Below are 14202 nucleotides of genomic sequence, written 5' to 3' on the forward strand. Positions count from 1 at the left end.
AAAAATCATTATTTTTGCTATGTTCAGCCATTAAAATAAACATACAAGGTCAATGTCAAAGTTTATTATAACACTTATTGTTTTGTAAGGCAATTATCAAGAAAATGTGCATTTAGGCTATTTGATAGCATTGGACAGAAACTTCTAATCTAGATCATGGTTGTACTATCATGTATTAGATGGTGGCAGTAGACATGAGGTCCCTTGGTAAATGTAATTAAAGTATCTCATGCAGTAGACTTTTGCCATGCCATAGCTCCACCTTGTGGTAGTCTATGTAATTATCTCAGTTTCATTTCATCAAACACAAAATCCATACAACACCGAAAATCAGTGATTCAATAACATTTTTTTTATTTTCAGTGTTTTATAAAAATACTGGACTTTGCCAGCATCTACTCCATTGGCTATAATGTGGTTTTCCCAGAGAATAAGACTAGTACAGTCTATTTATAGAACATCCATACGAAACTGTATTTTGGGATACAGAAAAAAATAATTCTACCCACTGCTCCCCAGATCCTCCCAACTGAATAAAATGCCATGGATTCTATTCCCACCTTTAAGATTAGTGCCTCTGGTAAAAAAATAAAAAATGCAAAAAGGACCTCTACAGCTGGCTTCTAGTGAGCCATTAGTATCTCTTACGATTCTTTCTAGATAAAGTAATGCATATACATTTCTCCTTTACAATAAATTACTACAGGCACATTCACCCATGGTCATGGTCCCTGTAACATAGTCGAAACCATTGTGTATGAAGACAAAGGTTTGCAGGTTGTTATTCCCAGATCACACTCACACACACCACAAAAGGCAACAAAAAAATAAATGTTTAAATGTATGAAAATCTGGGCAGCTGATTTTTGGTTGTGTGTGAATGATGTACTTTCAGCTTTTTAAACACTGAAAGCATCTGATGTATAAATATGTAAAAAAAAAAAAAAAACTAAAAACAAAACACCAAGTCCGGTAAAAACATTGTTTTTAAAAACACATTAATGCCAAGAGAAGCTTTCCATAAACTTCGATAACTTAAGAAACCGTAAAAAAAGTAGCTCAAATAAAAATTAAAACGTTCAATCAATACAGTATATATATTTTTTCCCCCTGGTTAAGTGTTTTAGCCTAGACTTGCACAGATTGTAGCACCAGCAAATATTTAATATGCACCATAGTGCTGCCATGAATCACCCCTGCAGTATAAATAGCAAGAAAGTGAACACGCAGTACCAATAATACATGAAAACAGAATAAATTAGTGTCAGGCCTTGTGAAAGGTATTTTCAGGGTTAAATCCAGGGTTGCTGTAGAGAGTAGATTGGAGTGAGGGTGAGAATCATGATGGCAGTGAAGGTTGCAGCAGTCTTGCAGCACATTACAAGACAGACTCAACTCCGGCACATTCATCACATTAGACCAGTGATTTTCACAAGTCAGTCCTTAGACGCCGTATGAAGGTTTTTGCAGCCGCCAATCCAATTACTTGAGTTTAGTTGCATAGCTCATAGATTCATTTGAATATACTGCAAGCTACAGTATTTAGAATGGAATAGATTAAAATGGAGCATACGCAGCGTGGAGTCATACCATTTACCCATGAGCAGCTCAGTTAATATAATCAAGAGACAAGGTGTAATGAAAACCTGCAACAAGAGACCGTTGGGCTGCTCCTTCAATACAGAGGAGACAGTAAACAATGACGGGTGTGAGGAATACCAGGGCTGCTGTGGAATATCAAGTAAACAGAGTTAAGGACTCCCTCTAGAGGTGAGGAGGTTGCATGACCAGATTCAGTCCACATCGCAGGGCTCGCTGCTAGGCCTGTCCTCGACCTGGCTCCAGTGGCTCATGGCGCGCTGGAAGGCGGTCTGCACAGCTTTACGGATGCCAGAGGAGCGGCCCTCCTTCAGTTTGAGCTTGTCCACGGTCTTATTGATGCCAAAGGCAACCATCTTGGATCTAGGAAGCCATTGCCTGTCAAATAAAGTGATGTAGCGTTAGCATTATGCTACATCATTACCTCTGACTACTACTGGTCCTCAAGAAAACTTGAACCTGGACATTCAAACTGTTGGCCACGTTAGATCATAATACAAGTGGCGAACCATTGAAGGGGAGCATCATCTCACCAGCTGTGCTTGTTGTCGAAGAAGTGGACGAGGAAGAGTTTCTCTTCGAACTTGTACTGCATCAGCTCTCCGACTCTGAGGACGTCCAGAGGGGGCAGGGAGACCCCGTGGTGGTGACGCCCCGCCCTCGGCAGCGTCGGGTCTATGATCTGCATTGGGGGGGGGGGGGGGGGGGGGAGAAAATTGATTGACTCTAGTGGTCTGAAAACAAGAGGACGCAGTGAATCCTGGTGGTGCAGCAGTGGTTCAGATTGGTGGACCGGAACTGACAAACAATCACACTAACAAACTACCAAATACAGAACCATGCTACCCGAGTCACCCGGAAAGCTCTAAGCGATCTGTATTACTCCTCAGCGACTCCTAACACACTCATACCATCCACAACACATTGCAGCTGAGCAGCTTGCTGCATGGGTGAGCACAAACACGAGCTACACCACTTACGATGAGACGAATGGATGGGAAATGAGACATATAGATGGCCAGTCTCTGGGACACAGGCTCTCACTCACCAACGCAGGGTAGGAGGGATATCCACTACATTTTGCCCAAACTAGTGTAAGGGGTTCAGCACTAGAGGACATCCAAATATTTCCACTGACAACTTCTACGGAAGCAGGAATAACGACAGGCATGTTATGGGGGGGGAGGGGGGGGGGGTGTTCCACTGCAAACAGACAAGAATACTACTCTAAAAGCCATGCTCACACTGATAGGGAAAGACAACAGTAGCAAACAGAAACAAGAATGTACGTTCACACACAGGGAAATATTACAGGGCATCAAAACATTGAAATACAGTGAATCGTATGAATTATGAAACACCACAAGGTCGATGTAGAGGGTAACCATTCTGCAGTTTGAGACCAAGGAGAAGACAACCGAAAACTTCTGAATTATGTATAGGAAGTGGGATTGATTAGTCTGGACAGGGAGACCATTGCTGCCTTAGGGCATGTCAGCTCAGGCCACTGGGACATTAAAAAAAATCCCAACCATGGCCCCAGTGTGCGAAGAGCCTCAGCTGTCTGCTGTCAAACGAGCTCATGTTCCATGCTCAGACGCAGTCTTGCCAAGAACACAAACTCCTGTCTAAATCAAAATATGTACAGTACCAGTCAAAAGTTTGGACACAAACTCATGCCAGGGTTTCTTTATTTTTTACAATTTTATACATTGTAGAATAATAGTGAAGACAACAAAACTATGAAATAACACATATGGAATCATTTAGTAACCAAAATAAAGTGTTCAACAAATCAAAATATATTTTATATTTGAGATTCTGCAAAGTAGTCACCCTTTGCCTTGACAGCTTTGCACACTTTTGGCATTCTCTCAACCAGCTTCATGAGGTAGTCACCTGGAAAGCATTTTAGTTAACAGGTGTTCCTTGTTAAAAGTTTATATGTGGAATTTCTTTCCTTCTTAATGCGTTTGAGCAAATCAGTTGTGTTGTGACATGGTAGGGTTGGTATACAGAAGATAGCCCTATTTGGTAAAATACCAAGTCCATATTATGGCAAGAACAGCACAAATAAGCAAAGATAAATGACAGTCCATCATTACTTTAAGACATGAAGGTCAGTCAATCCGGAAAATTTCTAAAACTTTGAAAGTTTCTTCAAGTGCAGTTGCAAAAACCATCAAGCGCTATGATGAAACTGGCTCTCATGATGACCACCACAGGAAAGGATGACCCAGAGTTACCTGCTGCAGAGGATAAGTTCATTAGAGTGACCAGCCTCAGAAATTGCAGCCCAAATAAATGCTTCACAGAGTTCAAGTAACAGACACATTGCAACATCAGAGAAGACTGAATCAGGCCATGGTTGAATTGCTGCAAAGAAGCCACTTTTTATTTTATTTAACTAGGCAAATTATTATTTACAACGACGGCCTACCCCAGCCAAACACGGACGACGCTGGGCCAATTGTGCATCGCCCTAAGGGACTCCCAATCACGGCCGGTTGTGATACAGCCTGGAATCGAACCAGGGTCTGTAGTGACGCCTCTAGCACTAGATGCAGTGCCTTAGACCGCTGTGCCACTCGGGAGTCCGAAATTCTATTAAAGGACACCAATAAGAAGAGACTTGCTTGGGACAAGAAACATGAGCAATGGACATTAGACCGGTGGAAATCTGTCTTTTGGTCTGACGAGTCAAAATGTGAGATTTTTTTGTTCCAACCGCCGTGTCTTTGAGACGCAGAGTAGGTGAACGGATGATCTCTGCATGTGTGGTTCCCATCATGAAGCATGGAGGTGGTGTGATGGTGCTTTGTTGGTGACAACGTGATTTATTTAGAATTCAAGGCACACTTAACCAGCATGGCCACCACAGCATTCTGCAGCGATACGCCATCCCATCTGGTTTGGCCTGAGTGGGACTATTATTTGTTTTTCAACAGGACAATGACAACACACCTCCAGGCTGTCTAAGGTCTATTTTACCAAGAAGGAGAGTGGTGGAGTGCTGCATCAGATGACCCGGTCTCCACAATCACCAAACCTCAACCCAATTGAGATGGTTTGGGATGAGTTGGCCTGCAGAGTGAAGGAAAAGAATCCAACAAGTGCTCAGCATATGTGGGAACTCCTTTAAGACTGTTGGAAAAGCATACCAGGTGAAGCAGGTCGAGAAAATGCCAAGTGTGCAAAGCTGTCAAAGGGTGCCTACTTTGAAGAATCTCAAATATTTTTTGATATGTTTAACACTTACTTTCTTGGTTACTACATGATTCCATGTGTTATTTCATAGTTGAGGTCTTCACTATTATTATACAATGTAGAAAATAGTCAAAAGAAAAGAAACCCTGGAATGAGTAGGTGTGTCCAAACCTTTGACTGGTACTGTATGTTGTACCAAACTTGCTAACCAGTCGAGACAAAAAAAATCCCCTCTACTTAAACTGGGTACCAGTCTGTATTAATATTCCAATTATTGCCACTCCTTGTCATGCTAAACAAATGTTTACTATATGGACACAGAGTACATGGAGTGGAATGGTAGCACAAAACTAGTCTGGATTTCAGGCTACCCTCTACTTGCCTAAGCTGAGACTTGCAGTCCATTGGAAGCCAATACATGCACAGGATTCCTTGAGGTTTACTGGCCAATTCGTTTTGGGAAAATTGTAGAATTCCAAATTACTCAGAATAAAGTTTAAAAAAGAAACTAATACGAATACACTTTTGTGACAGGGCAATGGCAAATGACTGTTAGCTATTCCAGAAAGAAATGATAAACAACTACCACAAAAATGGATACATGTATCATTCATAATATAAGACCGATCCTGGCTTTAATCTCCTGAAAGTGTGTTTGTGCTAAGAACCAGTGTCTCACCTGCTGCAATCTTAGCGGCTTTGGTGAAGTCCCCATTTCCGATACAGGTGACCAGTGCGTTTTTGTCGTCCACTGTGCTCCTACGTGCCATGGATGGCCTTCCTTTCCCACTTTTTGGCACACTGACCGTGCTGCAGGAAACAAAGGGAAACTAATGTGCCAAAAGTGGAGTGCAACATCCTGCCTTTGACCACAGACGGCTCTTAGAGCAGACACTGGATATAAATGCTAACATGGCACTGTGATGCAGGCCCACTGCCTATCCTGTACCTGGTACTACACAGTAGAGTGCTGCAGGAAGAGAGGCTGAAATATTGCTAATGTGCTGAGGTGACAGTCATACCTGGTGCTACACAGCACGCTGCCGCTAGGTGAGATGCTGGACTCGGAGGTGCAGCGCCTGCGAGGCTCCATCGGCCTAATGGGGCTGGTTTCAAGCTCCGGCTCAACAACAAATCCATTAGCTAGTCCTGGAGACAAGAAAAAAAATGTCCATTCGATTTTGCATGCCAAACATTTTTAAATAATCAAAAAATCATTTAACACTGGGCTTTACCTGTGTCAAGACGCTTGATGGGGGATTCCTCCTCATCCTGGTCACAGCCTCCACAGGCACTGTGGGTCCTCTTCCTGGGTAGGAGGAGAGTCTCCAGGCGAGGAATAACCACAGAGAGGAAGGTTTTGGTGCCCAGCAGCGGGGAGCCGAGCTGATGCTCAGCTGTCCTTGGGGGCTTCTGCGGGCTGGCATTCTTGGACTTGCGAAAGAGCACATTGGTCCGCCTGTTGCCCGTGCTAGAGGGCTCTGCGAGCGTGGATGTGGCCCCAACACTAAGGTGACTGTCGGAGACCAGCGGGTTAGAGATGTGCCCGTTGAGGGTATCCCGGGGTACTGAGGTAGTGGTCTTGACACCGTTGCACTTGAAAGTCTTCTGGCTCTTGTCCCCATTGGATTTGATGGGCTTGAGCATGGGAGGTTCTGAATGACTGTCTGAGTTCACAAGTGGTGGCGACGAGTTCAACGGCTCTAGTTTCGGTGGGAGCAAAGACTCCCCTTCTATACAACCAAGACAGAATCACAGAAGGAAATGAAAGAATCCTGACATTTAGAACAGGCAAGCTAATAGCCTACAGTTCATCAAATAAGACATCAAAGCAAGGAGAAAGCATTATTGAACCAATTCTTTGCTTTTAGACCACCTGGTACGTACCCTCATCCTGTGTGCTGTGTCGAGTGGGGGGCAGTGGTTTCTCCTCAGTCTCTGCTGGTTTCGGTTCAGAGGGGGTGGCAGTGGGGTGTTGCGTCTTTAGGTATATCTCGCTGCGAACATCTGTGATTGTCTTTTTAAGCAGCTTCAGTCGCTTGCTGCGAGACGGACTGGACTTCATGGCACTGCTCAGGTCCAGCTTCTCCAGCAGCTCTTTCAGTTGCCCTTCTAAAGACATGTGCTGCCGGTTGGCTGGGTTTAGTATCTGGTCCACTGCAAGACACACAAACAACAACTTGATTGGCTCAGTTGTGGCCCCATTCCAAAATGCTATAGTATCATAAATCAATAGTTAGATTCAGCAAAGGGTATTTAGTTGATTTGGCTGTGGACCGATTAATATAGAAGTAAACATATGTAGAACATGTTCTTACCATCGTCCCAGGAGAAAGGGGAAGGAGCCTCCACCTTTGGCTGCTCAGGAAGGTGCATCCCGCTGGTAAAGTCAAAGCCGATTCGCTCAGCCTCCCGACAAGTCTTCCTGAGGATGGCCCCGCCTCGGTCTTGCAGACGCAGACCGGCCTTGTAGAAGAATGTGTCCTTGGCATTGTACTTCATGCAGTTGAATATGATCTGATCGAAGTCAGCCTCAAACTCCAGAAGGCTCTTGTAGCCGTGGGCATCAATGCGCTTCCTCATGGTGGAGAAGTCCATTGGCTTCTTGATGTGGTCCAAGTAGTCAGGCACCTGAGAGGGATGGGGAGATGGAAAACAAAACATGATGCTGATAGAAAGGGTACCCAAAGAATGAATTAGAACCATATGGTACCATTTGTTTTCAATCTGTGGAAGTAACATTCTATTGTGGGGTGTGGGGGACCTTACCTCTTTAACGCTGACAGGCTGGGCAAAGATTTTGGCTGGGTCCTTCTCCTGAAGCTGGTCCAATACGGCCCGAAGTAGAATATTTAAAGGTGTGAGCTGTACCTCTAGAACGGACTGTTGGAGCTTCATCTGAATGGGGACAGGACAAAACAAAGCTGTAGCAGTATACTAATATTTACTAAGGATTCCAACAACCAATCCTAAAGCCGTTTCAACAACAAGCTAGGTTTCCATCCAATTGACGACAGACTTTCATGCAAATATTCTAAAATATGCATTAAGAAAATATGCGCATTTTACCACCAGTGGTGTGTTTTCACCAAATGGAATAGTTGAGGATAACAATCAGCGCGTGATGTAGTGCACACAAAATTTACCTTTTCACAAAGTTTTCATGTACCAAATTAAAATCTAAAGTTTGTGTTTCCATCGCATTTAACTCTAGCGATGGTTTTGTCACAAAAACTGTTGCGTTATATAGCAAATGTGCCTTCTCTGGTCTTGGAACATGCGCTCTAGCCAAGAGCTTGCCAATACAGTGCAGGAAGGCTGTGCAGGTAGGCTATGCATAAAGAATGCATACATAATGATATTAGTATGGATATGAGCGAGAATGTTTTATTTGTCAAACAGCAGTCAAGCATCATGTCACCAGAATTAGACCCTCAATACTTATTGGAAAGGAGCATCAAGACCACTGTGCACTTTCACCACCCTATGAATTTCATCTGTAGCCTAATAAACCGCATGCTTTCCGGAGTTGTAGTGGGGGGACCACACACACCATATCATCATCAAACATCTCCAATCCAAAGTTAAATCTAGAATTGGCTTCCTATTTCGCAACAAAGCATCCTTCACTCATGCTGCCAAACATACCCTTGTAAAACTGACCATCCTACCAATCCTCGACTTTGGCGATGTCATTTACAAAATAGCCTCCAATACCCTACTCAACAAATTGGATGCAGTCTATCACAGTGCAATCCGTTTTGTCACCAAAGCCCCATATACTACCCACCATTGCGACCTGTACGCTCTCGTTGGCTGGCCCTCGCTTCATACTCGTCGCCAAACCCACTGGCTCCATGTCATCTACAAGACCCTGCTAGGCAAAGTCCCCCCTTATCTCAGCTCGCTGGTCACCATAGCATCTCCCACCTGTGGCACACGCTCCAGCAGGTATATCTCTCTAGTCACCCCCAGAACCAATTCTTTCTTTGGCCGCCTCTCCTTCCAGTTCTCTGCTGCCAATGACTGGAACGAACTACAAAAGTCTCTGAAACTGGAAACACTTATCTCCCTCCCTAGCTTTAAGCACCAACTGTCAGAGCAGCTCACAGATTACTGCACCTGTACATAGCCCATCTATAATTTAGCCCAAACAACTACCTCTTTCCCAACTGTATTTAATTTTATTTATTTATTTATTTTGCTCCTTTGCACCCCATTATTTTTATTTCTATTTTGCACATTCTTCCATTGCAAAACTACCATTCCAGTGTTTTACTTGCTATATTGTATTTACTTTGCCACCATGGCCTTTTTGCCTTTACCTCCCTTCCCACCTCATTTGCTCACATTGTATATAGACTTGTTTACACTGTATTATTGACTGTATGTCTGTTTTACTCCATGTGTAACTCTGTGTCGTTGTATCTGTCGAACTGCTTTGCTTTATCTTGGCCAGGTCGCAATTGTAAATGAGAACTTGTTCTCAACTTGCCTACCTGGTTAAATAAAGGTTAAAAAAAATAAAATAAATCTTGTGACTCCAAGTTTACTTCGATATGGTGTTTTTTATATCAACATTTGTGCATAAAAAGGCATTTCCATCACCATTTCTCATAATTGATTTTAAAGACACAAAAAGAGCCTACCATGTCAAACGAACAAACAATCTGTCGGAATTTCTAAAATTGTACCGAAACGTCCGGTTTCCATTACAGCCGTCATGATTTTTATTTGTTGGTACTCAGTAGGACTTGACTCGCATAAAAACTTTACATGCAAACATGGTTACAGATTATTTCAAAAGGAGAGGAAATTCATTTTAACAGTTTATTTATAGGAGGGCTCACAACTATCCATTGATATGCTGTAACAAACGTTCTAATTTCACTACCGTGGAAAATAAGAAAACCAATTCTCTGTACCTCCGCTCTCTTTAGCTTCTCCCTCTTCCTGATCAGTTCTAGCAGTAGGCGAGCTCTCTCCAGGTCTTGGCGTAGGCGGTGCCATTCCTTTAGCTGCTCCTTCATCGCTTGATTATCCTCCACCCGGCTGTCCTGTAACATCAGAGTCCAAAAAGGCATTTTAATGTACATTCACAAGACATACATCTCAGGTAAAGGGGGGCAGAAAATTACATGGCGCTACCTTCAATGGACACTGGTGGAGAGCCGTTTTGAATATGGCTCTGACTAAAATAAACGGGGCTAATTTTAATTACATTTCTTCTCTTTTTTTAATAGTCTATATTGAAATGAATGGCCGATCTCAATTTACATGTGTAATATTATGTAGCGTCATGTATATTATGCATTTTATTTGTTGTGTTTTGTTTCCTCTTTGAACCCCCCCCAAAAAAACATAATCCCAAAACTTTTGAGAAAATGGTGCAAACACAGGAAACTGCTCCATATTTATCAAATCAGCTATTAGCCTGCTTTATTTTTTATTTCCGAGCGTCGGAGAAAAGTTTTAAAACACAAGAAAAGTAATTTTTAAAGCAGACACGATTCTCTATCTCGAGGATTTGGATGCCATGAACAATTAGACTGACCACTGGACTGACCAGCTGCTCTGGTTTGGGGACCTGGGTGTTAGCCTGAAGCCGCCTGATCAGCGGAACACCCTTCCTTGACTGTCTCTTCAGCATCCAGTAGCTCAGGACCCGCTCCACAAACACCTTCTTCTTCTGGACAGACACTTGATTGAGGATTGTGTCAAAACTGGGGGGGGGCATATGTTAGCATTGGTCATTTAGGAAAATATTTAGAAACATTTGGTTGGTAGACAAATGAAGTAAAAATAATATGCCTACCTGCTAGGGGTTATACTAGGCCCAGGTGCAGCAGGAGCCTCTTCCTCTACCTCAGGCACCACCACCACTATCTTACTCTTCTTCAGCCACCCTTTTAACCTCCTCCTACCTCTTTTGTCACCCCTCTTGTGACAGACACCGTTGTTAGCGTGGCCTTCCTCATAGATGGCAAGGGGTCGCCGGGTGCACCCTTTAGGAGTGTGAGCGCAGCAGAAGGCTGTCTTCTTCACAGAAAAAGTGGGCGAACCGGTCTCTGTGAATTCCTTGACAGGCTCCATTTTCATGTAGAGGCCGGCCTTTTGGGCACAGCTGACATGAAAGGCTGTGTAACAGTTAACCTTGTGGCACTGGATGCAGGCCCCGGCACCCTTCTCCTTGCAGAGGTAGCAGGTGAGTTTCCAGCGGGCGGGCGGTATATTGCTGACACCGTCGATGGGCTCGATGAAGACCGTGTCAGAGAAGCCCACCTCTGGTACCCACAAGGCACACACCACGTGGCCCCAGCGGTCATCGTCCGTCTTCTTCAGGGCGCCGCCCTTGTTGGGGCAGAAGACACACTCAGCGGGCCGTGAGGGGCACTGGAGGCAGTGGCGACACAACCACTGGCCCTCTGGGATGTAGGGAACACCGTAGCACTCCTGGTGCACGGCCATGTTGCAGGAGTCACAGAAGAGAATAACATTGCTGTCCTGGCCGTCTCCGTCCATGCAGATGCAGCAGACAGCGTCCTCGTCGATGAGGGACTGGGGGTCACTCCGGCCCTGGCTGTCAAAGAAGGACTCCTTCTCAAAGCGGTCCATAAGAAACTCAAAGAGGTTCTGGGACACCTGGCTGACACCCTCACTTTTCCTCTTGTCGTTGAGCAGATCCAGCCAGGCGTAATCCTCCTCATCCATGTCATATTCCACCTCCTCATCCAGCTCTTCAGCCGTCTTCTCACAATACATATAATAGATGGAGGGCCTCCGAGACACTGCGGGAAGGTTGTACTCCACAGTGCGGAACTTGGGTTCCAAAAGGGCGCTTACTTGAGGGTCAGCGCCATGTGTGGTGGTGAGGGCTGTGCTCCTCTTCTGCTGGTTGTCTTTGAGTCTCACAGAGCGCACCAGGACTAGCTGGGGCTTCTCGTTGTTCTCCTTGTTGCTGTTGCACTCCATGATCTCTTGGGCCGTGGGGTCATCGTCGGTGATGACATCCAACTTGTCATATATGCTGATCCTGTGCACGCGGCCATCTATCTCCAGGTCCACCATGCGCTGGGCCTGGGCGTAGGTCATGGTCTCCTTGTTCGGTGAGGGTTTGATGGGAGAGGGGGGCCTCTGGGGCGTGGACATGCGATTATGATGCCGTACTTTTTTCTTCATCTTGAAGACCTAAAGAGCCAGCAAAAAAAACTATTTAATTGAAATTTCACTTGGGGCAATTACCAACCAAGATTGTAATAAATCATTAGCCAGCCACAATTTCCATTTCTTGGTTTCAGTTATGTCTACCATTCTGACATAAAATAAGGCTCTTAGTTAACAAGACAATGCCTAGTCCCGAATGTGGGGATGCTTTCCATTGTGCAGCATTGTTAGCCCCGAATGTTGCGTTGTTTTCCATTGTGTACAGCATAACTGTGTACATTTACATGGATGTAGAACAAACGTTCCCTGTCTGTCACGCATGTTTAATCACATTATATTTTAACTTATTCTGAGGATTTATTGTCCGTGGGGTTGCTCATTCAGCTGGTCGACATTCGACGAAATATCCACAGGGAAGTATTATTAAGCAGACTACAACATGTGGGTCTCTGTGTGCGGAAATAGTGATGTTTGCTCATGACCTAAGGCACGTGCACAAGACGGAAGTACATGCAAGTGATGCATTTATACTAACCCAAGTCTAGCAGGTGTTTACATGGTTTTACGAATGTGCCAGAAATGTCAATGGTAATACCTGCGCTATTAAAAGTCGGGTAAATAATACTTTCCCTCAAATTTCGACCAGCTGAATGACCAAACACACAAACAACCGGTAGAGTAATATCAAATATAATGGTAGTCAACATTCTTCTGGCTTGTAAGAAAACGTGTCAAGTTTGATCTTTTTTCAGACTATACCAATAACTTGTATGAGTCTGATTAATTAGGCAACCATTTAGCTAGCCTGGGTAACGTTAGTCAACTGTCAAAAAACAACATATAGCTAGCTAATGTTAGCTAACTTACTAACTTGGCAATGCTAAGTTGTGCTAGTTAGCATTAGCTAGCTAACTGCTTTAAACAAGTCGCAATTCGATAACTACTTTAAAGTAATGGTAGGTGATGTTGTAGCTATTAGGCTAGCTGGCTAGAAGTTAATTAGTTAACGTTCGCTAGGCTAACTTAGCGTAAAGCCAGTTTGTGGCTAGCAAATTAGCTAGATTCTGAGCTAACGCGGTAACTACTGAGCAAACTAACGTTAGCTTCAATTTGTTGAACGTTGAGCAAGGCATAAATATGATATGTATATGAAGCCAGGAGAGGGAGATCCCGTAAAAGCACAGCGCCAGCAGTCTCACTTACTAGAAAGAGTTAGCTAGCTAAGACAGTTCGTTCACAATACGCCAAGAGGGAAATATGGCGTCGGACTAAACAAGAATCCGAGTCCATTCGTTAAAGTTATAATTTTCCCCACTAGCATGTATAATTCATTTATATAAATGATTTTAGGTCGGTCTAAAAAGCACGTTTGTGTGTGGATAGGAAATTTGGCTATACCTACCTTTGTATTTTCAGTAATTCTGCTTTTGAAAACAGCAGCGCTTGCAAGCAATGGCGCCGAAGTAGCCTGCGCAGAGCAGCAGCAGTAAATCCACACACAATCCTCTCATCCAACGGGCACCGCTCGAGCAGTTTTGAATTATAAATTTGAAAGATACCGAGAGGTATCCACGACGAGTGTCTAAATTCCAAATTCGATTCTATTTCAAACATAAATATTTCGGAAAAGCCACCAAATACTAGCTAATGTCCTTTTACAACAGGGTAATAATCAGTAACTAGCAAGCTGCCTCTGGTTTCTTTTTCCCAACAATGCGGTTGTGCAATGTGCAGCGACTCCATAGAGATGGATAGAGCACGCTAGTGCCCAAAATCTAGTGTTAGCATGGGCAGCGCCTTCTACTTTAAATTTTATTGGCGAATCGCAACCAACTGACAGGTGCATACGGCGCCACATGCTGTACTGGATTGTGAGGCCGGTCACGATCTATCTATACCACTATATTATCCTAACTAACCCTCAATTTCTAATAATATAAAATAATTCCCCTCAAGCCTCACTACTCCCATCACCCCCACCACAAATACCACCCACTCCACATTCCTTTCCAACTTCTCTGACCATATGAAACAACCTCTCCATTTCTATGTCGTACATTTCACAAAATAATACATGTTATACCGTTTCCTCTACCATCCATACATCCATTACACATTCCAGTACCAATTTCAAAGATGAATTAAATCCCAAATTCCCTTCTCATTATATGACACTATCCCCCATACAGATTTCCTTGAACTATAAAAATGTCTGCCCTTGCTACTTTTATC

The 14202-nt window shown here is 43.8% G+C and overlaps 1 protein-coding gene across 5 annotated transcripts; it reads right to left on the reverse strand.

Annotated features, from left to right (window-relative positions):
- Positions 1 to 330: 330 nt before the first annotated feature.
- Positions 331 to 13844, reverse strand: LOC109897767 (bromodomain-containing protein 1-like). 5 transcript variants are annotated; one of them, XM_031833142.1, is made up of 13 exons: positions 13373 to 13760; positions 10622 to 11994; positions 10373 to 10529; positions 9732 to 9863; positions 7576 to 7704; positions 7125 to 7437; positions 6694 to 6963; positions 6042 to 6539; positions 5829 to 5955; positions 5486 to 5616; positions 2648 to 2742; positions 2133 to 2281; positions 331 to 1977 (listed from the first exon to the last, which is right to left on the reverse strand). In XM_031833142.1, the coding sequence occupies exons 2-13, from the start codon at positions 11983 to 11985 to the stop codon at positions 1794 to 1796; spliced, it is 3549 nt and encodes a 1182-aa protein (XP_031689002.1). In that variant the 5' UTR covers positions 11986 to 11994; positions 13373 to 13760; the 3' UTR covers positions 331 to 1793. The 5 variants fall into 5 exon arrangements, with proteins under 5 accessions (XP_031689002.1, XP_031688998.1, XP_031688999.1 ...); XM_031833138.1 differs by lacking the exon at positions 2648 to 2742 and having other exon boundaries at positions 10361 to 10529; positions 13373 to 13844; XM_031833139.1 differs by lacking the exon at positions 2648 to 2742 and having other exon boundaries at positions 13373 to 13757.
- Between the last annotated feature and the right edge of the window lie 358 nt (positions 13845 to 14202).

Source organism: Oncorhynchus kisutch, linkage group LG10, assembly GCF_002021735.2.
Source record: "Oncorhynchus kisutch isolate 150728-3 linkage group LG10, Okis_V2, whole genome shotgun sequence".
NCBI lineage: Eukaryota > Metazoa > Chordata > Actinopteri > Salmoniformes > Salmonidae > Oncorhynchus > Oncorhynchus kisutch.